The sequence below is a fragment of the Protopterus annectens genome, chromosome 1.part0 (genome assembly GCF_019279795.1).
Source record: "Protopterus annectens isolate FY-2018-M chromosome 1.part0, PAN1.0, whole genome shotgun sequence".
In the NCBI taxonomy this organism is placed as follows: Eukaryota; Metazoa; Chordata; order Ceratodontiformes; family Protopteridae; genus Protopterus; species Protopterus annectens.
The window spans coordinates 452,308,451-452,335,392 of record NC_056725.1 but is presented as its reverse complement, the minus strand read 5'-3'; the positions used below and the strand labels follow the sequence as shown (position 1 = coordinate 452,335,392).

Genomic DNA, 26,942 nt, shown 5'->3' with positions numbered 1-26,942 from the left:
AGGGGCAGAGGCCGAAGCCGATTCCGGAGGGATAAGTCCCGCCAGAACCAACTTCGACCTCCGCTCTCTTAAAGCCCAGGGGGTTGAACCCTGCACATATGGTACAACCAGATGACAGGTGTTCAACCCCCAGATGACCTTGCACCGAGTGTGGCCATCAGCTGGAGAAAGCTTGTGGCCACACTCGGTACATTTTGAAAATATCGCCTTAGGTGCCTCTGCCATGACTACACCCTAAAAGGCCTACACTAACACACACACAAACCAAGTCAAAACAACGCAAAACCCGAGAAAAATTAAACTAAAGGGAGGAGAAAAGCCAAAACACACACTTAACTAAAATTTTTTAAAAGAAAAGAATTTTTTCTGTCAGAATACTGAAATGAAATACTTGCTACTAAGAGCTCATGAAATCCGTTGGCTACTCGAATGCAAACGAAAATCTGAGGTCAGTCAGGGCTTGGCAAGGGGTTATGGGTAGAGGGAGGAGGTAGGAGCTCGGATCCTAAAGCTTTTGAACTGCCGGCTCGGATCCGATGTCGGATCCGATACCCAGAGGTTGCAGACAAATGAAGTCTGCCTACTTCAGGTCTTATGTTACACCACCTTAATATCACACAAGTCTGCGGAAGCTGAACATGAGAATTAATCTGTACTAATAAAAAGCTGCATCCATATTTCTATAGTAATAATCACAACATCCTAATAAATGTTTAAAATTATCTTAAATACGGCCTTCACAGTAGTGTATAATTTCATAAAATATTAAATTTTCCTTAATTTTCAGCTTGCATTTGCTTTATCAAATTAAGAACAGAAAGCAAAACATTTTCCCCTTCAAAATGCATTTAAAGTAATGGTGAAGAAAAGAACATGCAATGCCTGCAAGACCTCCTACCTAGTGAGAACAGACAGACAGACACGGCCTGTATGGTTAATAAAGCTACACAAAAAGGTGGCTCATCTAGCATTTATCAAGAACTTAATCACATTCCTTACCCTTGATCGGTTCAATCCATATCCATCCTCAAGGGTAGGATCAGCAGGTGCTTTGTCTGCGCCAATAAATGAAAGAAACTGCACTGGGTCCCAGAGTGCACTGCATTAAACAAAACAAAACAGTCAGTCTAAAACAACTTTCTGCAGATTACATTTTAAAGATATGATAAACACGAAGTATCTAACCAGAAAACTAAATCAAATGTTAAATGATAAAATAAGAGTGCAAAACATACTTAAAAAGCCACACCACTACTGATACATTTCCTGAGTATCAGGATACTTAAAAGATGTACTTGCTTGTGGGCAGTTACTATAACCACAGATATTCTACGTAAAATCTTAACCACAGTTGATTTCTTACACAAGTGAAATTACAAAAGCAGCTCATCAGGGAGATGATTTGAGCCCGTGAAGAGGATTACAGATTCCCTGTGAAGACACCAGAGCCAAAATGAGCTCTTTCATACATGATAAAAATACTATTTTGTCCAGGTAGAATCTTGGTTGTCTATGTACATCTAGGGAGTGGAGGAGCCTCTCACTTTTATTTTGTGGGTTAGGGGAAAAAGCTAGCAAATGCGTAGAGTGGTTCTGCTGCAGCTCATTTACCACCTTGGGCATAAAGGAGTTAACCCTTAAGGAAAACCTCTCCTTATGGAAGGCAAGGTTGGGTGGGATCGCCATCAGGGCCTGCAACTCAAACTCTTCCAGCAGGGAGAAGAGCGACTAATAAGATGGTTTTCCAAGTACAAAACATCGAAGCTGAAGCTGCTGGTTCAAAGGGTAGCAAAATAAGTTTTTCCAGAACAAAGTTCAGATCCCATGGAGTCAGTATTAGCCTTTTTAGGAGTCTTGAGCTGAAGGACACCTTATTTGACCTCAATTCTGGAAGGCAACTGTGATTTTAAAGGCAGACAAGCAGATAAAGACAAGTGGGTCTTCATGGAGAATTAGGTCAGACCAATTGTGATAAGCTTACACATGCATTCCAGAAAATTATGTATAGCCAGCTGATAGGAGCCTTAATTCTATTTGCAGCATCACAATGAAAATCTTTTCCACTAGGAGATGCAAGATTTTCCAGTGGTAGGTTTTCTTGCCACCTGGAGTAGCTGGAGCATGTCTTCTGAATAGCAGTATCTAAAAAGATTTAAGACCATCACCAAGAGAGTGAGGCAACGAGCATGCAGGCTGGGGTAAATTACAGAGCTCTTGTTTTGTGTGAGGTAACTAGGAATGACTGCCCCTAGCTAGATGGAGTAGAAGGGGGAACAAATGCTGTCTGGGCTAAAATGGAGTCAGTAGCAAGAATATGGGGTTGTCCCACTGCATCTTCAAGAGAACCTTTGGGAGGGGAGGGGCATAAAGGGACACCCCCCATCCACAGCAGGCAAACAAGGGGACCTGCAGCAGAACAGTCTGAGTCGTCTGTTCTGGTTGGAGGCAAAAAGATCCGAGATGTACTCCCACTTGTGAACAAGCCCAGAATGACCACGCTGTGCAAAGTACAGTTTTGTACCTACCATAAATGTAGATGTCCGAACTGGATAGCATCTGCAGTCATAACAAATGGGTTGTCCTGTCGTCAGGCAGCCCTTCGGTCGGCCGGATTCCAAAGTCTGGGTCCGGCTTCGGCTGATGTCGCACTTCACCCGACGTCATCTCTGCTGGTCTTCGGGTATAAAGGCATCAGCCGACGCCATTTTCCTCAGTGTTTCTTGCCCCAGATGCCAGTTGCCCTCTTGGAAGGCTAAAGTTTGGATAAATGCCAATGTTTCCAAAAAGATAGAAGGCAAACACAAAAAATAAGCATGTATGTACATATATACAAACAAATACACCATAAGAGACCCCCCCCCCAGCTAGCTATTTGGAGGGTAAATACCCTAGGAGTACCACAGAGGGGAAGGAGGGAGGGTAATCCTGACTGCAGATGCTATCCAGTTCGGACATCTACATTTATGGTAGGTACAAAACTGTACTATGTCCTTCATGGATGCATCTGCAGTCATAACAAATGGGTAGAATACCATAGCCAACTAGGGGAGGAGGAAGAAAAAATTATGGTGTGGTTAGGATCCCTTCCAGTACAGCAGTGGCGAACCCTGCTCGGGATCTAGAATACAGAGGTAAATTATAATGCTTGGCAAACGTATGCACGGAGGTCCAAGTAGCCGCCTCAATAATGTCCTTGGTTGCCACTCCTCGTAAGAAAGCTGTGGTAGTGGCTGTAGCCCTTGTAGAATGAGGCCTTATGTTCTGTGGAATTGGTTTTCCATGGTAGGAGTAACAGAATCTTATGCAATTTCCTATCCATTTGGAGATTGTCTGTTTGGAAATTGCTTTTCCTTCCCTTCCTGTTGCATAGGCTACAAAAAGCTGGTCAGTTTTTCTGTTACTTTTGGTTCTGTCCAGGTAGTAGCGTAGCTGTCTATGTACATCCAAGGTATGCAGCATTCTTTCCCCTCGGTTTTGTGGATTGGGGAAGAAGGTAGGTAGGTGGATTGCCTGGTTTAAAGACACTCTGGATACCACCTTAGGCATAAATGTAGGATTAGTTCTCATGGACACCCTATCTTGATGGAAGATTAGGAAGGGTTGTACTGCCATTAAGGCCTGTAGTTCAGAAACCCTCCTTGCTGAGGTAATTGCCAGTAGGAAAGCAGTTTTCCATGACAGGTGCTGTAGATCTGCTGTTGCTGCTGGTTCAAACGGAGGGAGTGTCAACTTTTCTAGCACAAAGTTCAAGTCCCATGCTGGTAATGGTGGTTTCCTAGGAGGTTTTACATTCTTGATCCCTCTGAGGAACTGCCTGAGTAGAGGATGTGAAAAGACGGGTGGATCAAAGCTGTATTCTGCTGAAATAGCTGATGCATGTATCTTGATGGAGGAATAGGACAGGCCTGTATGTAGAAGTTCTGCCAAATACTCCAGAATGTTAGCAATATCTATATTCGACACATCTTTTCCTCTTTCAGCACTCCAAATGACAAACCTTTTCCATTTTCCTGCATAGTTCCTTCTTGTTGAAGGTCTGCGGGCTTCAAGGATAATGTCTTTTACCCTTTGGGAAAGATCTGGATTAGTTGCTGCTATGTGATGTTCCAGGCAGTCAGTTGCAAAGTTTTTAGGTTTGGATGCATGATGCTGTAGTTGTTCTGAGTTAACATCAAAGGCATCAGGGGTATTGACCACATTTTCTCCTGAGACATGCTCCTCAGCAATGGGTACCAGTGTTGTCTTGGCCAGTTCGGAGCTATCAGGATTATCCTTGGACGTTCCTCTTTGATTTTCAGTAATACCTTGTGTATCAAGGGAAGAGGTGGAAATGCATATGCTGTCAGACCTTTCCAGCTGAAGGAGAGCGAATCCACCTTCCATGCAAGTGGGTGGAATGTCCTTGTGCAGAATTTTTTGAGCTGGTGATTGAGAGGGGAAGCGAATAGATCTATTTGTGGCATTCCCCATTTCTTTGTGATGGTCTTGAAGACGTCCGGGTGTAGCATCCATTCGGGAGCATCCGAGGTGGTTCTGCTTAACATGTCTGCTAGGGTGTTCTCTTTTCCTGGTACAAATATTGCCTGTAACTGGATGTTGTAGCTGAGTGCCAGATTCCAAAGGTCCAAAGTCATTCTGCATAGGGGGTATGAATGAGTGCCTCCCTGTTTGTTGATGTACCACATGACTGTGGTGTTGTCTGTCCTTATCATCAAATGGCCTTCTTTGAGGAATGGTCTGAATTTTTGGATTGCCAGTTTTACTGCCAGCATTTCTTTTGCTTTATGTGCAGGTGCAGCTGGTCCTGAGTCCACAATCCTTGTACCCATCTGTCCAGCATGTGCCCCATCCTAGGTCTGAGGCGTCTGTTGTGATGGTTTGGCTTGTTCGAAAGTTGTGGAAGGGTAGGCCTGGGTTTGACTGGCATGCTCGAGCCCACCATAGGAACTCCTGTTTTAGGCATGGGATTAGTGGTATTTCTGCTTCTAGGCTGTGCCTGTGTTGAGACCATAAATTATTTAGGTACCACTGTAGTTTTCTCATATGCAGTCTGGCATGTGGGACCAAGATTATGCATGATGCCATGAAGCCCAAGGCCTGCAGAACTTTTCTTGCTGTTAGTTTGTTCTGTTTTGTTAATGCCAAGAAGTAAAGAGGGAGTTCTTTTTGTTTTTCTGCAGTTAGGAATGCCATTTGTTTTACTGTGTCCAATTCCGCGCCCAAGAATGTTCTTGTTTGGGATGGTATCAGCCTTGACTTTTGTAAATTGACTGTGTATCCCAGGGCTTGTAGCAAGTAAATGACCCTTTGTAAATCTGTTGTCAGCTTGCTTTTGTTGCCCGCTTGTAGCAGGCAGTCGTCCAGGTATGGATAAATTTGGATTCCCTGTAGTCTGCAGTGAGCGATTACTGATACCAGGCATTTTGTGAATACTCTGGGCGCAGTAGATAAGCCAAAGGGCAATGCTGAGAATTGATAATGCTCTGATCCTGCAAGAAATCTGAGGTATCTTCTGCAATTTGGTCGAATGGGGACGTGCAGGTATGCCTCCTTGAGATCTAGAGTTACCAGCCAACACTCCTTGCCCAGCATGGGAAGAAGTTGCTGTAGGGTCAGCATTTTGAATTTTGGGACAATGATATATGTGTTTAAGATGGACAGGTCGAGAATAGGTCTCCAACTTTTTTCTTTTATTGGTATTAGGAAGAGTCTGGAATAGAATCCTTTGCCCTGTTCTGTTATTGGTACTCTTTCCACAGCTCTCATCTTTGTTAATTCCGTTATCTGCTGTAGAGCTTCTATTTTTTGATTTGGAGGCAGGTTTGGCATTCCTCTTTTTACTGGTAAGGTGTGGAAGTGGAACCGGTAGCCCTGGTCTATGGTTTGCAAAATCCACTTGTCTCTTGTGATATAGTGCCAATTTTTCGAAAATAAGGCTAATTTTCCGCCTAATGGTGCTGCTATTTGCTCCCTGGTAGGCGGAGTTAGAGCCAAGTCACTGTGATTGTCCTGTTGCAGTGGTAGTGGTTGTGTCTGTGCCTCTGTTATTACCTTGCCACTGTCGTCCTCTGTAGGCACCTCCTCTGGATTGATTTCTGCCTCTGGAGCGTCTATTCCTGCCCCTTTGGGATCTTGTGGAGTCAGGAAAGGACCAATTTCTGGCAGGCCAGTTCCTGCTAAACCTTGGGGGCTGAACCTGTAAGAAATCTTTAACTGTTTGTACAGATTTTGCCTTTTCTTCCATTTTCTTCATTACCTGCTGGGCAGGTGTACCAAATAAACTGACACAAAATACGTTAAGAACACAAACTTGTAACTGACGACTAGGAAGTTCCACAGTCTGAGTATACTACAGCAAAGGCACGTACCTCCTCGTCAGAAATAAAATGTTCACACTGTTTTCAAAAAAGTCCACGCTGAAAGATGTTGCCAAAATAGATCCACAGCAATAATGGAATTTATTCTTGAAAACAGACAAACTAATACAGCCAACACAACGCCATAGGAATAATCCAACAGATTTACCCGGGTTTCGTCCGCCAAGACGAACTTCTTCAGAATAATCTAATCACTAATTACCTCCCCTTTATATACACAACGAATTAATTAAACCACCTAATTCATGAATAATTAAATGTACTATTAAACAATTATCCTAAACATAAATATACTACAATTAATTAAAATGAATCCATGTTATATAAAAATATAACCTAATGTGTACATATATAAATATTTGTGAACATAATCATTATAAAAAACATAAATAATTAAAATGGTAGATTTATAACAAAATCATAATTCATTAAATAATGCAATACATGAACATGATACTAAATTGATGCAAAGTGTGTATAATTATTTGTACCCTCATAAATTACATACAAATACTCCCATGGACTATCCACCTTTATATGTATATATGATATTCCTTATTCAGTAGTTTAACACTAATAATCTATAATCATATAACAACTCCTAAAAAAATTATTATTGCGGTTTATATGCAAGTGATTGAATAAACATAAAATATACATAAATATACTCTTATACCTACTACTTTTACTTGTGTAAGATTATTTTCTGAAATTATAATACTTTTTTTCCCCATTTATTTATTTAATAGTTATGTATTAGACTAAACTAAACTAAAATAAACTAAAATAAAATTAAAATTAACCTAAAACCGGTGGTGTACAGGACTGACTTAACACCTACCCTTAATATGATTTTTCATAAGGATAGGTTTGATTGTACAGTATTCATTGAGTCCCGGCCAATTATGGGCATTCAACAGAATCTGCCATTTTAACTCCTGTATGTCTAGATCATATTTAGTAATTCTTCCTTGTACATCATACAGTAATTGTTCAATTATACAAAATTTAAATTTATGATCAGTATGTAATTGGATGTGTCTCACTAAAGCATTGGTGGTTTTCATATGCTTTATATCCAATACATGTTCTTTTATTCTACTCCTGAACTTCCTACTTGTATTGCCTATATAAAAGGCTCTACACTGTTGACATAATGCTACATAAATCACATTAGAAGTATGACAGTTGAAATGTCCTTTAATATTTATGTTGTTAAAATTGATTTTAATTTTATCCTGTGTATCTTGTATATACTTACATGTTGTACATCTTCCACATCTGAAATTCCCAATTGGTCTATTGTTATTGTGTTGTTGTACTTCAATGTTATGTTCAAAAAATTCTTTGAAAGACCTATCCTTTTTGTACACAAATTTGATAGGTCCTTGAAATATTGATGCTGTCATATATTCACTAGTATACAGATTCCAATTCCTAATAATAATATTCTTAATTATTGGGGTACAATCATCATATACTGAAATGTATAGGGGTATCTGATCCTTATTTTCATACTGAGTCTTATTTATATTTTTATCATATCCATAACTTAAAATGGCTTGATATATTCCTATCCGTCTCTTATTTTTCACTTCTTGTTTAATTGTTTCACATAGGATTTCTGGATATCCCCTACTTATAAACATACTTTGCATAAATTCCAATTCATCATGCAATTCCATCTCCTCACTAATCATCCTGGCTGCCCTGACCATCTGACCCTTAACAACGCCCTTCTTTTGATGGTCAGGGTGCCAGCTGTCATAGTGAAGATAGGAATTGGAAAAGGTTGGTTTTCTATGTATATTGGATTTTAAATATCCCCTATGTTTATCAAAGGTTAACTCCACATCCAAATATGATATACTTTCATAGCCAATATGATGTGTAAATTTTAAGAATCGAACATTTTGATTTATGTATTCAAGAAATATTTTTAATGATACCTCAACGGTGTCCCATATTATAAAGATATCATCCAAATATCTAGTGTATGTTTTAATGTATTGTTTAAATGGATTATTGAAAATATAGTTGTACTCCCAATATGTCATTATTAAATTAGCGTACATGGGGGCACATGCTGTCCCCATTGCAACTCCATCAATTTGCTTATAGTAATTTCCTTCATAATACAAATAGTTGTTATGTAGTACTATTTCCATTAGACCAATCAGGGTGTTAATCTTGGTTTGGTCAAATGTTTTTGATTCAAAAAGCTGTTCTTCTAACCAAATCAACCCTATATCGTGGGGTATTGATGTGAAAAGATTGCAAACATCTATAGTAACCATAATGTCTCCATCCTTCATTTTAACTTGATTCATCATATTAAGAAAGTCCCAGGAGTCTTTTGTGATGTATGGGAATTTAGACATACTTAATTTAAAGTGACTATCTAGATATTGACTAATAAAACATGTTTTATTTCTCTTCCCATCCACAACAGGTCTGAACTGTAAATTATTCAGACCCTTGTGGATTTTTGGAATTCCAAATATTCCACTAATGACCGGAAAGTCATTAGTTAAATATTTGTATTCGTCCTCTGTCAGTTCACCTTGCATTAACATGTCTTCTAATCTATTATCAATTCTTTGGTGAGCAATGTTGATTTCATTTAGGCTTATTTCAGAATAAGATTTACCTAGCAACATGGTAGTCATATAAGAGACATAATCCCCTGTGTCAGTTATAACAACTCCACTACCTTTATCAGGCCTCATTATTCTAATATCTTTTATATTTAATATATGTTTAAATATTTCTTCATCACTTTCTGTCATATTACTATGTATAGGAGTATTATATTGTTTGAAAAAATCCCTAATGTCCATTTCGGCCCGTTTTTCAAAATTAATTATTTTATCATTCATAGGGGGATTAAAAATACTAGGTTTACTCAAATCAATTTCTGTATAGTTCTTCCTGTTGTCCTGTACACTACCTTGAAAAAATAATTTCAAATTTAATTTTCTACTAAATAATTTCAAATTGACAATTGAGTTCACTAATCTCCCCTTACGACAGGGTACAAAGTTATGTCCTCGTGAAAGTAAATTAGCATGTTTACTGTTAAATACATATTTAGAATAGTTGAATATTTTATAATCCCCATGGGTATTGGTAATAATACTTGGGTTACTTAAAGGTTCTTTATCAATTAATTCTAAATTGTCATCTGATGTACATGTATCTACTTTGTTCAAATACTTTTCAATGTTTAAATCAATATTAAAATTGATAGGGATGTAAAATTCATCTCTTAAAGAGTTGATGTTATTCTCATTCATACCATCATTGGTCATGTTATCAACTGTGTTTTTAATGTAACAGTTCGATATATTAGAAGGAGAACAAATAATTTCAGGGTATTCATATATTGTCAAGTCCAATAATGCTTGATCATCTTGTCGTAACATACTTGAGTCTAATTGTATGTCTCCCTGACAATTTATAACACTTAGGTCTTCAACTATTTTCTGGGCGGAAAAGTCACTCTCATTCTTAGCATAATTATATTCTTTAACATTGCCATGGTTATCATTTTTGTTCGTACCACACTGAATACAAACATGCCCAGTCTGCCCGTGTGGACTGGTTGCCATATCACATATCTTATGTACTATATGATCATTAAATGTATTAGTATAATTCACTCTATTATCTACTTGCTCAGCATTACCATCATAAAATTGACTGTCCCCTGCCATATCATTACTAATTAATGCTCGTTGCATACAGGGCTGTAAAACATCGAAAACATTAATATGTCCCAAACCTTGTTCACAAATGCCATGCTCGTGCTGAAACAATTCTTGTGTTATGGTTGGTTGATATAAGTCCACAATCGGTGCAGCAATAGCATAGTCTATGTCCGTGATGTAATCCGCGTTGATATCAGTACAGTGTACGGATGGTTTCCTCATTTCCGACTCTTCCATCCGGCTTTCGCGTTGTTTGCCGCTAAAAAACCTCTTTTTGGTTTCGCCCCTGTGTTTTTATAATCATCCTCTCCATAGTTTTTTCCCCGATTGAAGAGCCTTTCCGAATGCCTTACCACTTCTGCGTAGTTCTGTTCATGGGGGCCATGTTGTTGCTGTTCCTCATTGTCGGAAGTGATGTCATACACTTCCTGTCTTTGTCGGGTACGTTCCGTTTGTGTCTCATCACCATGGTTATTATATTTGTGCTTTGATTTGGGGTAAATTTCACCAGCCTCATACCTTTTGATGTCCCTTGTTATTTTATTACATTTCTTATTATATATGATTCCACAGTTATACTCAATGTCCTTAATGATGGTAGTATATTTAGTGTAATGATTGTCAAAGGTGGAATCTTGACTAATGTTTTGATTAAGTACATCAAGTTCTTTTAACATATTATCTATTCTTATATTGTTGTATTTAATCATGATTTCCATCATACGCACTCCAGTGTTGTTGAACAGTTCATGCAGCTCTTCTAACATATTATCGTTGTTTTCACTTCCGTGTGGATATTTCCAAAGTCTTAGTCCTTTAGGGACCATGTGTAAATCTATGTTTCTCTGCAGGTAACTATTTTCAAGTTGTACTCGTTTGTATTTGAACAGTTTTATTTCGAAGGTTTTTAACATATCACACATTGCATCATGCTGTCTCTTTGGTGGTAATTGAGTATCATTCTGAACCATATTAAACTAAAAAGAATTGTCACGCCAAACGTTAAAATTGGTATTATTCTTATTGTTGACATTCTCCCCGCTGAAAACTTGGTTTAAGGTACCTTGCTTAGTTGTAATGGGAGATTGCAGCGTAGCTTGTGTCAATGGCAGTCCAAGGGTGTCATTGGCAATAGAGTTATTATCATGGCTGTTTATGCTTAGCAGTTTTTGAATTAGAGCCGAATGCTCTTTCAATTGTGCATTAATTTGCTGGAGTATAACTCCCGTGTCCGCCGGAACCACCTCGTCTTCCATACTGACACAAAATACGTTAAGAACACAAACTTGTAACTGACGACTAGGAAGTTCCACAGTCTGAGTATACTACAGCAAAGGCACGTACCTCCTCGTCAGAAATAAAATGTTCACACTGTTTTCAAAAAAGTCCACGCTGAAAGATGTTGCCAAAATAGATCCACAGCAATAATGGAATTTATTCTTGAAAACAGACAAACTAATACAGCCAACACAACGCCATAGGAATAATCCAACAGATTTACCCGGGTTTCGTCCGCCAAGACGAACTTCTTCAGAATAATAATAATAATATATATATATATATATATATATATATATATATATATATATATATATATATATATAATAATAATAATTTTTTTAGGAGTTGTTATATGATTATAGATTATTAGTGTTAAACTACTGAATAAGGAATATCATATATACATATAAAGGTGGATAGTCCATGGGAGTATTTGTATGTAATTTATGAGGGTACAAATAATTATACACACTTTGCATCAATTTAGTATCATGTTCATGTATTGCATTATTTAATGAATTATGATTTTGTTATAAATCTACTATTTTAATTATTTATGTTTTTTATAATGATTATGTTTGTTCACAAATATTTATATATGTACACATTAGGTTATATTTTTATATAACATGGATTCATTTTAATTAATTGTAGTATATTTATGTTTAGGATAATTGTTTAATAGTACATTTAATTATTCATTAATTAGGTGGTTTAATTAATTCGTTGTGTATATAAAGGGGAGGTAATTAGTGATTAGATTATTCTGAAGAAGTTCGTCTTGGCGGACGAAACCCGGGTAAATCTGTTGGATTATTCCTATGGCGTTGTGTTGGCTGTATTAGTTTGTCTGTTTTCAAGAATAAATTCCATTATTGCTGTGGATCTATTTTGGCAACATCTTTCAGTGTGGACTTTTTTGAAAACAGTGTGAACATTTTATTTCTGACGAGGAGGTACGTGCCTTTGCTGTAGTATACTCAGACTGTGGAACTTCCTAGTCGTCAGTACCAAATAAACTGGCCTTATCCATAGGAGCATCTAATAGCTTAGCTTTAACATGATCCGGTAAGACCTGCTCTTTCAACCATGCATGTCTTCTTATCACTGTGCCAGTCATGGCTGATCTAAATGAAGCCTCCAGTGCATCATAGCCACATTTTAAGGAATGGTTACTAACCTGTTGTATGTTATTGACCATTTCTAATACATATTTCTTATCTATAGATTCATCAGAGGATACTTTTTTAGTTAACTGATCAAGCATAAACTCTTGGTATTGGATCATGTGAAACTGACAGTTTAAAGCTCTAGCTGATAGAGTAGCAGAGGTGTAAACTTTTTTCCCCCATCTGTCCAAGGACCTAGATTCCCTTTCTGAAGGAATAGGGTTTTTTGCTGTGGTTGAGGCTACTGCCTTAGGCCCCTGGGAAATAGTTTCGGGGTCTGCCAGTGGGGCCTTGTATAGGTGGTGATGAGTGTCTGGAACCCTGTAAAATCTATCAGGTTTGGCAGGGGCTGGAGGTAAAGAATCAGGAGCAGTGCAGACATCATTAAATGCATCATCCACAACAGGCAAAACAGGAGGTATAGCTAAGGGCCTATGTTGTGGTAAATGCAGGAAAGTCCTAAGCCTTTTTCTTGAATCTGAGAAGTCTTGTCCCTGCCATTGGAATTGTTCTCTCATGGCATGTAAGGTTTCCCCAAAGGAAAATTCCTCTGGTGGAGAGGCAGCTGGAATGGATTCTTCAGCATCGGAGTCTTCATAAGTAGAAAAAGGATCCTCTGGCTGTTCTGTAATGTCGGAGTCATCCGCAGAATCATCAGAGGACACTGGCTCGGGGGGCTCTGTCCTAGGTCTCTTTCTGGGGCTGAGAGGCCCTGTCTGGGTGAGATTGGGATCCCCTAATTAAGGATATTAAATCTTCTGCCAGAGTAAGCATTTGTGAACTAGAAGTGGGCCTGTGTGAGGGAGGTTTTACAGGCACTGACTTAGCAGATTTGGCTGCTTTAGCCCTGGCAAAGGCCTTGATAGACATGGCTGCAGGGGGTCTAGCAGCACCACGTGCTGGGGTAGAAACATCCAAAGGGATGGTGTCTGATAACTCACTAGAAACCACAGTTGTAGGCAAAATTTCTGAGGCCGATTCAGGTAAGGTAGCAGGAGCCTCAGTAGTAGCCATGGATTCGGCTGAAGATTGACCAGTTTTCTCGGTTTCGGCCGAAACAGAGACACTCGCGGCTTGCTTAACCGTGGTTTCGGCCGAAACCGCGGACCGCGAGTGTCGGTCTTTTTCCTTGCGTTTTTTAACAATTTGGGTAGTCGGAGGATCCGACGGCATAATGTAAGCAAAGTCTGAGCCGAAAAACTGTTCAGCAAACTCCGACCGACGCCTTAGCGTTCGTCGGTTGAAGGAAGCGCAGGCCGAACAGGCTGCTACGTCGTGGTCTGGGCCTAAGCAAGGCAGACAATAAGAGTGGAAATCTTTATGAGGTATTTGTTTCCCACAAGTTAAACAGTTATTGACTTTTTCTGACATCGGCTGAGGCAAGAAAGAGTCCCCAACGGGGTACTTAGCTTTTAGAAGTCTTCGAAGTAGTATTCGGTAGTAGTAATCTCTGGATCTGACCGACCGGCACTTGCGAACAGCTTCTGCTTCGGGCGCCACGCGGCAAGAAAGACTGAGGAAAATGGCGTCGGCTGATGCCTTTATACCCGAAGACCAGCAGAGATGACGTCGGGTGAAGTGCGACATCAGCCGAAGCCGGACCCAGACTTTGGAATCCGGCCGACCGAAGGGCTGCCTGACGACAGGACAACCCATTCGTTATGACTGTAGATGCATCCATGAAGGACATCATCCATTTGCGAGGGTTGTCTTTGGATCTACTGGGTGACTGCGAGGACACTGTCCCCCAAAGGTATGTTAATTGCCTGCAGGGACAGGTTTCTTTTAATGGCTATGTCCCATGCCATTAGAGCGAGCCTACAAGACTTGTAAGAATTGGTGACCCTTGTCTGTTGATGCACATGGACAGATATGGCTTGCCTGAATACCTTCAGACAAGGTGTGTGCATCTCCAAATGGACTGCTCACTGTATTCACTTTTGTTACCTGCAGCATGGAAAGGTTCCCCCCCAGGGTATTAGTACCCATTCTACTAGAGCAGCTTCTACTTCTCCAGCTTTTTTGAGAGGTGTGCCTACTAAGGACATTCTAGAAGCAGCCACTTGGTCGTCTTCTGTCCATACTTTCGCAAAGCATTACAATCTATCTTTATTTTCAAGTCTAGGGCTGGTTTTGCCTCTGCAGTTTTGCAAGACCGCCTTACCAATCCTTAATCTGTGATTCTTCCTCCCCCCTTTTGTTTTCTTCCTGGGCTTTGGGAATCAACCCATATGTCAGGACTGCAACAGTGAAACACGAAGAAAAGAGTACAGTTGTGTACACTTACCATAAATGTAGATGTTGAGTGTATTTCACAGTTGCAGTCCTGGTTTCCCACCCTCCATCCCCCCTTTTTTTCCTAGGGCACAGACTACTTATGTTATTTTTGGATGGCATTTTTTTCAGGGCGTTTCCTTCCTGGTTTAACCTTCTTTTGGGGGCTCCTGACAATTAAGGCAAGAAAAACTGAGGAAATGGCATTGGTCACCTCCCTTTCTACTGGACCTTCTGACATCAGATTACAACCGAAGGCAGCCAACGTTATATACCAAGGACTCTGGTATTCGGGCCGACTGAGGGCTACCGGGAGCCGGATAACCCATATGTTAGGACTGCAACAGTGAAACACGAAGAACATCTGTGGTGTTGTGTGTCTTTACCAATACTTGCCCTGGAAGAATAAGGCATTTGAAGGCAGTCAGAGCATTCTGTACAGCTAACATTTCTTTCTGATTGATATGCAGGTGCATTTGTTTTGGGCTCCATTTGCCTTGTATGCATTTGTCCTGCCATGTGAGCCCCCCATGCATGGTCTGATGCATCTGTTAGGGTTTGGGCAGCAGGGGGTTGAGTGAAAGGGAGTCCCTTGTTGTGGTAGCAGGCCTCTACCCACCAAAGGAACTCTGTCCTTAGGCAAGGAATGATAGGAATCACTGTTTCCAGGTCCTGAGAATGTTGACACCAGAGACTTTTCAAGTACCATTGAAGTTTCCTCATATGCAGTCTTGTATATGGAATTAGTAGAATGCAAGAGGCCATGAACCCTAGGGCTTGCAATATTTTTCTTGCAGATAGCTGGGTTTTGGTGGCCAGTAGATTGAAGTAGTTTGTCACATAAAATTGTTTCTCTGGAGTGAGGAAAGCCGTCTGGGAAGTTGTGTTCAAGCTTGCTCCCAGGAATACAATCTGTTGGCGGGTACCAGATGTGATTTCTTTTTGTTGATGTTGTACCCCAGTGAAGTTAGAAGTCTCTTTACAAATGACAGGTGCTGTAGTAGCAATTCCTGACTATCCGCCTGAATCAGGCACTCGTCCAGGTATGGGTAAATTTGAATTCTTCTCTGCCTGCAATATGCAATGGCTGGAGCTAGGTATTTTGTGAATATCCTGGGCGCAGTAGATACGCCAAAGGGAAGTGCAGAGAACTTATAGTGCCATAGAGCCTGCTCTGAAATGTAGATATTTCCTGCAAGATTCCCTTATTCTCTTATGGGATGTGCAGATAAACTTCTTTTAAGTCTAGGGTGGCTAGCCAGGAGTCCTTGGCTAACATAGGAAGCAGCTGTTGGAGAGTAAGCATTTTGAATTTTTGAACCACCAAAAAGGTGTTGGGAATAGACAGATCCAGGATAGGGTGCCAAGAGTTTTCTTTTCTGTGTACCAGAAACCAACTGGAATAAAAACCTGGTCTCCATTGCTCTCCTGGGACAGGTAGAATAGCCTTGATACTGAAGAGAAAGTACTTGCTTTTGGGCCTCTGTCCACTGGTTTGGTGGGGAGGTCTGGCCATCCGCTTGGAGTTGGCAGTAAGTGGAAGTGGAATCTGTATCCCTGGGAAACTATGTTTAAAACCCATCAGTCCTGGGTAATGTACTCCTAGTTTTTTGCATGCAGGGCAAGTTTTCCTCCTAAAGGTGCAAGCACTTGGGCAAGGCTTGGAAGAGTTAAGGATAAGTCATTATGAGATTTTTCCATATGATGGCGGCTTACTACTTCACTGTTTTAGAGGTGGGAGCATTCCATTGCTTAGATCTGTGCATATCCTGAGGCTGTAGTCTTGGTGGTCTGCTGCCCCTGGGTTTGGACTGAGAAGGTCTGGGAGGGCATGGAAAAAAACAGTTTTTTGAAGGCCAATGTCTACTGAATCTAGGTGGCTGTACCTGCAGGAAATCTTTAACAGTTTGCATAGATTTAGCTTTTTCCTCCATCCTTTTGAGGACTTCTGCTTTACTGCCAAATAGATGTTCTTGGTTTAATGGTGCATCTAGTAATTTTGCTTTGACATGGTCTGGCAAGGTTTGTACCTTAAGCCAAGTATGCCTTCTAAGAATAGACCCAGTAACAGCAGTCCTGCAAGATGCTTTGAAGGCATCAAAAACACATTGCAAAGTATGTTTTCCAACTTGGTTAGTAGAATGCATTAAAACTCTTGTAAACCTTTATGTTCTGCACAATCAGGAATCAACATCATTTTCTGTTTAACTAGTTCCATAATATGTTGCTGATATTTTAACATATAAAACTTGCAATTTAAAGCCCTGATGGCGAGAGTAGCAGAGGTGTATACCTTCTTACCCCATGTCTAAAGCCCTAGAATCCCGGTCTGAAGGGGTAGGATTTTTGGCTGTTGTAGCCTTAATGCCTTTAGGTCCCTGGGAAATGGTCGGTGGATCTGCAACAAGATTCTTAAAGTGGAATTTATGGGAGTCAGGTACTCTGTAGTACCTGTCAGGTTTCCTGGGAGCTGGAGGCAAAGTATCAGGGGTAAGGCTGGATTCCAAGAAGACATCAACAATTTCTGTAACAGAAGGGATAGCTAGAGGCCTGTGCTGAGGAAAGTTTACAAATTCACTGAGTCTCTTTTTTGGACAGAGTAGTCTCTCCCAGCAGAAATGCTCTCTAAGGGTATGCAGGGTTTCACCAAAAGAAAAATCTTCTGGTGGGGAAGCACAGGGAATGGAACCCTCTGCATCAGAATCCTCATAGGTAGATAAGGGTATGTCCTGGTAATCAGAAGGGTCACAGTTATCAGACTCATAAGCTGAAGAATCAGAAGGAAAATCAGTTCTTGGTCTTTTTGAGGGGGAAGGCTGACTTCCCATAATTGAAGTAATAAAGTCTTCAGCCATTCTAAGCATTTGTTTCTGTGGCATGTGGGCCTGAGAATACGCTTTGGATGTCGGTTTCCTAGGTGTAGTGTGAAGTCTAGGCCTGAGAAATTCGGTATTTTTGGTTTGAAACGAAGTCGTCTGTTTAATATGAAAATCAGAAGGCCTGAATACACCCTCAGAAGCCAGTGGCTGCACAGCGGCTCCGGACACATCCAAGGTAGATACATCCGTAGGTTCCATAGTTGAAGAAGCATCTCACGGCATACTCTGAATGAGTCTCAGTAGAGGCCTGTGAATCTGTAGAAGCGGGTATCAGGGGCTGTGAAAGAGCTTCACTGAGTACCGGCAGACTGGTGACTAGCTCAACGGAAGCGTCACCGGCAGTCTTGGACCTATGCGGTCTGTCTTTATCCTTATGTTTTTTCGGAAGATTGGTAGTCGGATGGCTTATCGAAACCATTTCAGAATACGGAGATCAAAAGTGAAAGAATTTAGTGACAAAAATAGCCCGACGATTACTTCGGGCGTTGAACAAGGCACAAAACTGACAGCGAGGAATGTCGCGGTCTGGGCCTAAAAAGGTGACGCAGTAAGAATGAAAATCTCTAAGGTATTTGCTTTCCACAGGCAAGACTTAATTTTTTCTGACATCTGTTAGAGCAAGAAAAAAGGATCCCCAATGGGGATCAGGTTTGAAACTCGAAAAAACGAAAATTTCAGGAGGCGGCCGACCGGTACTTGCAAACTGCTTCTGCTTTAGACACTGCAAGGCAAGAAAAGCTGATGTAATGGCATCGGCTGCATGTTTTATACCCCTGACTACCTGACTTCATGGAAGAAGCGACAGCATCCAACGCAAAAATCCAAGACTCTGGTATTCAGGCTGACTGAGGGCTACCCGCAGGCAGATAATCCAAATGTGATGACTGCAACAGTGAAACACGAAGAACAACTTTTAGTTTTGGGAGGAAGGTTGTCATTGACAGGATATTCAGTCTGCAATGTAGGAAGATTGTATCTTCGGACAGAGTCGGAGAAGACTTCCTGAGGTTGAAAGAGAGTAACAGTTTTTTCAACTGAGATGTCACAGAAGAATTTGCTTGGATGTGACCTGAATCAGAAGGTCATCGAGGTAAGGGAAAATTTGGATACCCCTGACTTCTACAAAGCACAATACCCAGAGCTAGGCACCTTCTGATGACTCCAAAAACTGTAACCAGTAAAAAAGGTAAAGGACAGAACTTAAAACCCGAGACATTTCCTATAAGCAGGATGTATGGGGATGTGCAGGTATGTATCTTTCGGGTTTATGGCGGCTGGGAAAACTTGAAGGACTGAGAGACCTAAGCTCTGGAGAAAAAGCATATTGAAAGATGGAACTTCTAAAGAGATGCTCAGATATAACAAATCCAGAACTGGTTTCTATGTTCCCTCTTTCCTGGGGAAGAAATGGTTCTACAAGTCCACTGGAAGAGAAGGTCCTGAACCAATGGAGGATGAGATGTGACTGATTCAGATACACTGTAGACTTTTTATATGATGGACAACACCCAATTATCTGTAATAATGCAGTCCCAGGATGGGAGGGACAGACTGAGTCTGAGACAATGGGACCTTGTGAACAAAGGTGGAAGGGAGGAGGCAGTCAAAAGATAGCTTTTTTTTCTGGAAAGGGATCTTTCCAGGCTTAAATTCTCACTATGGTTTCAACTGTATCTTTTCTTTGTCCATTTTGTTACCCTTCTTAGGAGACTTTTGTTCCTTGTGGACAAAGGTAGCAAAGGATAATTCCTCCAGTATCTAGGGACTGATGTAAGTATGCTGATCGAAATTCTACATGATTCTGCCTTACTTCTAAAATGCTTTAAACAGTTCGGCAGCAGTACTGTCAAACAGAAGATTTCTATGAAGAGAATCCATTAGCTTGACCCTGACATCTTAAAGGAGGGATTGATGGCAAAGCAAAGCAAACCTGCGGATGCCTGAACTGGTGGCTGTAGCCTTGCAGGAAGCCTCTGCAATATCACAGCTGCATTTAATGCAATGTCTGTCTAATCAGGTAGCACTGTTGAGCATGGACACATCCTGGGATTTGAGATCAGAATCCTCAAAATCAGCAACAAGACTTATTCAAGTTTCCCAGAATAAGTAACAGATATTTCGTCATTTGTGCCTGGTAGCTGAGGGCTCTAAATGCCAGAGTGGGAGGCAGAAGTATAAATGTTTTTCCCACACCTGTCCACAGCCCGACTGTCTCTTTCAGATGGCAGCACACTGGATGCAGGGAGGAGTTTGGTGGATTTATTTGCAGTGACAGAAACACAAGAGACCTGATATATGATTTTCTGTAGGAATGTCATTTCCTCTAGCACCCTGTAGAACCCATCTGGTTTCTTGGGTACTGGTAGCTGAGAGCTTGGGTTAGTAGATGTGGAGGCGAAAGCATCCAAGGTGGCTTCCAGGACAGGGAGAACTGGAAGGTCTCAGGGGCCCTACTTCCAGTTTTCAAAAGTACCTTTACTATACATCTGTGACATGTTTAGTGTTCAGATCAAAGTTCTGCATCATCCTGGTGACTGTTTCACAAAAGGAAATCATTATCAGAGTCCCAGCTGTCCCGGAGATTATTTGGGAGGAGTAAGCCAGTGAGTCTTCATCCGAATCGGATTCCTCCTCCTCTGAAGATGTGCTGTCTCTTCAAAGCCAACACGCAATTTCCAGCGAAACATCTAGGATCTCTATAGCCTCACACTATCCAACCAAGTAATCTTTAATTACCTCATTTTAGGCTCATCTGTCTTACAAGGACTTTAAAATATTGCTTTCTAGTAAGAGAAGATGGCGTTCCACAGAAAAACAGCTTGCTATCTAAATAAAGGCTAAAAGCTTTTTATGCTCCACAGGTGTATTACATTTCCACCATACTCCGAGGAGAGCTAAACCATCTTTAGAATACGAGGAAAAAATTAAATTTGACTTGAGTGACCTAACACAAGTTACAAATAATTCTGTAAGTAAAGCAAAAAGTACAGGTGTGTAAACTTAGCATAAATGTAGAAGTTAGAGTGCATTCGCTGTTGCAATCATCACACTTGGGTTATCTGCCTGCAGGTAGCCCTCAGTCGGCCCGAATATCAGAGACTTAGTATTTTTGCGTCGGTTGCTGCCACTCCTGGTCTGACGTCAGGTCGTCAGGGGTATAAAAACAGGCAGCCGACACCATTACATCACTTTTTCTTGCCTCAAATGTCAGGAGCCCCAGCAGGGAGTTAAGCTACAGTGGAAAAATCTCCATCAGTAAAAAGCAAATAGCAATACCAATACCCCTGCAAGGGGTGAGTAAGTATACACAGAGAGGAGAGACAGAGTGAGAAGGGAGCTGGAGGAAGGGAAACCAGAACTGTAACAGAGAATACACTCAAACATCTACATTTATGGTAAGTGTACACAACTGTACTACATTCTTCGTGTTTCACTGTTGCAGTCATCACACTTGGGTTGATTCCCAAAGCTGTAGAAAGGGTGGAGGCAGAAGTGTTTGGGCTGGCAAGTATGCCCTACAGGACTGCAGTTGCAAAACCCACCCTGGATTTGGAAAATATAGGCAGGTGGTAATGCTTGGAGAATGTGTGTACAGAGCTCCAAGTAGCAGCCTTCAGAATGTCCCTGATAGGGACTCCCCTGAGGAATGCTGTAGAAGTTTCCCTACAGGAATGTGTTCTGAAACCCTGAAGGGTTTGTTTTCCATGGTGTTTGCAGCAGAAATGGCTACAGTGTGGTATCCATTTGGAAATGGTCTGTTTTGAAATGGCCTTGCCCTCTGCCCCTGGTGCAAAAACTGAGTAGTAACTGGTCAGATTTCCTGAAGGGCTTAGTCCTATTCAGGTAGAATCTGAGCTGTCTGTGCACGTCCAAGGAGAGTAGGATCCTTTCCCCTTTATTTTGAGGATTAGGAAAGAAGGTTGGCAAATGGTTAGATTGGTTGAGAGCCACACTGGACACCACTTTGGGCAAAGGAAGGATTAGTCCTGAGGGAGACCCTGTCAGCATGAAAAATAAAGGGTTCCACTGCCATAATTGCTTGTAGCTCAAACACTCTTCTCACTGAAGTGATGGCCAGGAGCAAAGCTGTTTTCCAAGAGAGGACTTTTAAGTCTGCTGATGCTGCAGGCTCAAAAGGGGGCAGTGTGAGCTTTTCAAGTACAAAGTTAAGGTCCCAAGCAGGGGTGGGTGCTCTTCTTGGTGGCCTTAAGTTGTTTGCCCCTCTCAGGAACCGTCTGATGAGAGGGTGAGAGAATAGGGGTGGCTCAGAGTTGTAATGAGATGAGATGGCAGAGGCATGGATCTTAATGGAGGAAAAGGATAGGCCTCTGTGGAGTAGATCTGCTAAGTAATAAAAGATTAGAGGCAGGGAAGGCATATCCTCTCCTTTAGACTGAATCCAGGAGCAATACCTTTTCCACTTATCAGCATAGGATTTCCTTGTACAGTACAGTTTTGTACCTACCATAAATGTAGATTTTAGGGTGTTCACACTGCTGCAGTCATTACACTTGGGTTATCCTGCCATCAGGCGGTCCCGCAGTCGGCCAGAGTTCCAAAGTCTTGGTCCGGCGTCGGTTGCTGTCACTTCTTCCCAGACGTCAGTGTGCCAGGGGTATATAAGATGCATCCAACGCCATTTTCTTCAATTTTTCTTGCCCCAGATGTCAGGTGCCCCCAAGTAGGTAGGCAATACATACTGCTAATAAAACATATATAAAAAAATAAAAACAATACCTTCAGTTACAAGCAAATACACCACAAAGGTTGTACAGAATAGAAAGGTATAGATAAGCCCAGCTAGGACAGAGGGGATGGAGGGAGGGTAACCTGGACTGCAGCAGTGTGAACACTCTAACATCTACATTTATGGTAGGTACAAAACTGTACTATGTTCATCGTGTTACACTGCTGCAGTCATTACACTTGGGTAGAAATCCAAAGCTAAGGTTGGGTGGCTGGTCTATAAAGAGTTAGGACTGGCTATGAGGCCCTGCAGAACTGCAGTGGCAAATCCTGCTCTGGAATTAGAGTAAAGAGGCAAGTGGCAATGCTTGGTATAGGTGTGCACTGAACTCCAAGTTGCAGCCTCCAAAATTTCCTTAGTTGGTACTCCTCGGAGAAAGGCAGTTGAAGTGGCTGTTGCTCTGGTAGAATGCGGCCTAATGTTATTAGGGACTGATTTTCCATGCTGTGTGTAGCAGTAACGAAAAAGTACAGTTTTGTACCTACCATAAATGTAGATGTCCAAACAGGATAGCATCTGCAGTCCTAACAAATGGGTTGTCCTGTCGTCAGGCAGCCCTTCGGTCGGCCGGATTCCAAAGTCTGGGTCTGGCCTCGGCTGGTGTCGCACTTCACCCGACGTCATCTCTGCTGGTCTTCGGGTATAAAGGCATCAGCCGACGCCATTTTCCTCAGTGTTTCTTGCCCCAGATGCCAGTTGCCCTCTTGGAAAACTAAATTTTGGATAAATGCCAATGTTTCCAAAAAAATAGTAGGCAAACACAAAAATAAGCATGTATGTACATATATACAAACAAATACACCATAAGAGATCCCCCCCTAGCTAGCTATTAGGAGGGTAAATACCTAGGAGTACCACAGAGGGGAAGGAGGGTGGGTAATCCTGACTGCAGATGCTATCCTGTTCGGACATCTACATTTATGGTAGGTACAAAACTGTACTATGTCCTTCAAGGATGCATCTGCAGTCCTAACAAATGGGTAGAATACCATAGCCCAACTAGGGAGGAGGAAGAAGAATTATGGTGTAGTTAGGATCCCTTGCAATACAGCAGTGGCAAACCCTGCTCGGGATCTAGAGTATAGAGGTAAGTTGTAATGCTTGGCAAATGTATGCACGGAGGTCCAAGTAGCCACCTCAATAATGTCCTTGGTAGCCACTCCTCGTAAGAAAGCTGTGGTAGTGGCTGTAGCCCTTGTAGAGTGAGGTCTTATGTTCTGTGGAATTTGCTTTCCATGGTAGGAGTAACAGAATCTTATGCAATTTCCTATCCACTTGGAGATTGTCTGTTTGGAAATTGCTTTTCCTTCCCTTCCTGTTGCATAAGCTACTAAAAGCTGGTCAGTTTTTCTACTGCCCTTGGTTCTGTCCAGGTAGTAGCGCAACTGTCTATGTACATCCAAGGTATGCAGCAGTCTTTCCCCCCTGTTCTGTGGATTGGGAAAGAAGGTAGGTAGGTGGATTGCCTGGTTTAGAGACACTCTGGATACCACCTTAGGCATAAATGTAGGATTAGTTCTCATGGACACTATCTTGATGGAAGATTAGGAAGGGTTGTACTGCCATTAAGGCCTGTAGTTCCGAAACCCTTCTTGCTGAAGTAATTGCCAGTAGGAAAGCAGTTTTCCAGGATAGGTGTTGAAGATCTGCTGTTGCTGTTGGTTCAAATGGAGGGAGTGTCAATTTTTCTAGCACAAAGTTCAAGTCCCATGCTGGTAATGGTGGTTTCCTGGGAGGTTTTACATTCTTGATTCCTCTGAGGAACTGCCTGAGTAGAGGATGTGAGAAGACAGGGGGATCGAAGCTGTATTCTGCAGAAATAGCTGATGCATGTATCTTGATGGATGAATAGGACAGGCCTGTATGGAGAAGCTCTGCCAAGTACTCCAGGATGTTAGCAATATCTATCTTTGACACATCTTTTCCTCTTTCAGTACTCCAAATGACAAACCTTTTCCATTTTCCTGCATAGTTCCTTCTTGCTGAAGGTCTGCGGGCCTCAAGGATAATGTCTTTAACCCTTTGGGATAAATCTGGGTTAGTTGGTGTTATGTAATGTTCCAGGCAGTCAGTTGCAGAGTTTTTAGGTTTGGATGCATGATGTTGTAGTCGTTCTGAGTTAACATCAAAGGCATCAGGGGTAGTGTCCACGTTCTCCCCTGAGACATGCTCCTCAGCAATGGATACCAGTGTTGTCTTGGCCAATTTGGAGCTATCAGAATTATCCTTGGACGTTCCTCTCTGATTTTCAGTAGTACCTTGTGCATCAAAGGAAGAGGTGGAAATGCATATGCTGTCAGGCCTTTCCAACTGAAGGATAGAGAGTCCACCTTCCATGCAAGTGGGTGGTATGTCCTTGTGCAGAATTTCTTGAGCTGGTGATTGAGTGGGGATGCAAATAGGTCTATTTGTGGCATTCCCCATTCCTTTGTGATGGTCTTGAAGATGTCCGGGTGTAGCATCCATTCGTGAGCATCCGAGGTAGTTCTGCTTAACATGTCTGCTAGGATGTTTTCTTTTCCCGGTACAAATATTGCCTGTAACTGGATGTTGTAGCTCAGAGCCATATTCCAAAGGTCCAGAGTCATTCTGCATAGGGGGTATGAATGAGTGCCTCCCTGTTTGTTGATGTACCACATGACTGTGGTGTTGTCTGTCCTTATCGTTAAATGGCCTTCTTTGAGGAATGGTCTGAAATTCTGGATTGCTAGTTTTACTGCCAGCATTTCTTTTTGATTTATGTGCAGGTGCAGCTGGTCTGGAGTCCATAATCCTTGTATGCATTTGTCCAGCATGTGTGCCCCCCAACCTAGGTCTGAGGCGTCCGTTGTGATGGTTTAGCTTGCTTGAAAGTTGTGGAAGGGCAAGCCTGGGTTTAACTGACATGCTTGAGCCCACCATAGGAACTCTTGTTTCAGGCATGGGATTAGTGGTATTTCGGTTTCTAAGCTGTGCCTGTGTTGAGACCATAAATTCTTTAGGTACCACTGTAGCTTTCTCATATGCAGTCTGGCATGGGGGACCAGGATTATGCATGATGCCATGAAGCCCAAGGCCTGCAGTACTTTCCTTGCTGTTAGTTTGTTCTGCTTTGTTAATGCCAAGAAGAAAAGAGGGAGTTGTTCTTGTTTTTCTGCAGTTAGGAATGCCATCTGTTTTACTGTGTCCAATTCCGCACCCAAGAATGTTCTTGTTTGGGATGGTGTCAGTCTTGACTTTTTTAAATTGACTGTGTATCCCAGGGCTTGTAGTAAGCAAATGACCCTTTGTAAGTCTTTTGTCAGCTTGCTTTTGTTGTCCGCTTGTATCAGGCAGTCGTCCAGGTATGGATAAATTTGGATTCCTGTAGCCTGCAATGAGCGATTACTGATGCCAGGCATTTTGTGAATACTCTGGGCGCAGTAGATAAGCCAAAGGGCAATGCTGAGAATTGATAATGCTCTGATCCTGCAAGAAATCTGAGGTATCTTCTGCAATTTGGTCGTATGGGGACGTGCAGGTATGCCTCCTTGAGATCTAGAGTTACCAGCCAACACTCCTTGCCCAGCATGGGAAGAAGTTGCTGTAGGGTCAGCATTTTGAATTTTGGGACAATGATGAATGTGTTTAAAGGCGGACAGGTCGAGAATAGGTCTCCAACTTTTCTCTTTTCTTGGTACTAGGAAGAGTCTGGAGTAGAATCCTTTGCCCTGTTCTGTTGGTGGTACTCTTTCCACAGCTCTCATCTTTGTTAATTGAGCTATCTGCTTTAGAGCTTCTGTTTTCTGGTTTGGAGGTAGGTTTGGCATTCCTCTTTTTACTGGTAAGGTGTGGAAGTGAAACCTGTAGCCTTGGTCTATGGTCTGCAAAATCCACTTGTCTTTTGTGATATAGTGCCAATTTTTTGAAAATAAGGCTAACTTTCCGCCTAAGGGTGCTGCTATTTGTTCCCTGGTAGGCGGTGTCAGAGCCAAGTCACTGTGATTGTCCTGTTGCAGTGGCAGTGGTTGTGTCTGTACCTCGCTGGTTATTGCCTTGCCACTGGCGTCCTCTGTAGGCACCTCCTCTGGATTGATTTCTGCCTCTAGAACGCCTATTCCTGCCTCTCTGAGATTTAGAGGAGTCTGGAAAGGACCAATTTTTGGAAGGCCAGTTCCTGCTAAACCTTGGGGGCTGAACCTGTAAGAAATCTTTAACTGTTTGTACAGATTTTGCCTTCTCTTCCATTTTCTTCATTACTTGCTGAGCAGGAGAACCAAATAGACTGGCCTTATCCATAGGAGCATCTAACAGCTTTGCTTTAACATGATCCGGCAAGACCTGTTCTTTCAACCATGCATGCCTTCTTATCACTGTGCCAGTCATGGCTGATCTAAATGAAGCCTCCAGTGCATCATAGCCACATTTTAAGGAATGGTTACTAACCTGCTGAATGTTATTCACCATTTCTAAAACATATTTCTTATCTAAGGAGTCATCAGAGGACAGTTTCTTAGTTAACTGATCAAGCATAAACTCTTGGTATT

At 41.7% G+C, this 26,942-nt stretch overlaps 1 protein-coding gene across 2 annotated transcripts in view; it reads right to left on the bottom strand.

Annotated features, from left to right (window-relative positions):
• Window positions 1-26,942, bottom strand: part of XPO5 (exportin 5) — a 2,857,558-nt gene that overhangs the window by 1,416,622 nt on the left and 1,413,994 nt on the right. For both annotated transcript variants that reach the window (XM_044060355.1, XM_044060360.1), the window contains exon 18: window positions 1,000-1,099. In XM_044060355.1, coding sequence (XP_043916290.1) covers window positions 1,000-1,099 — 100 coding nt within the window. The remainder of the gene's footprint in view (window positions 1-999; window positions 1,100-26,942) is intronic.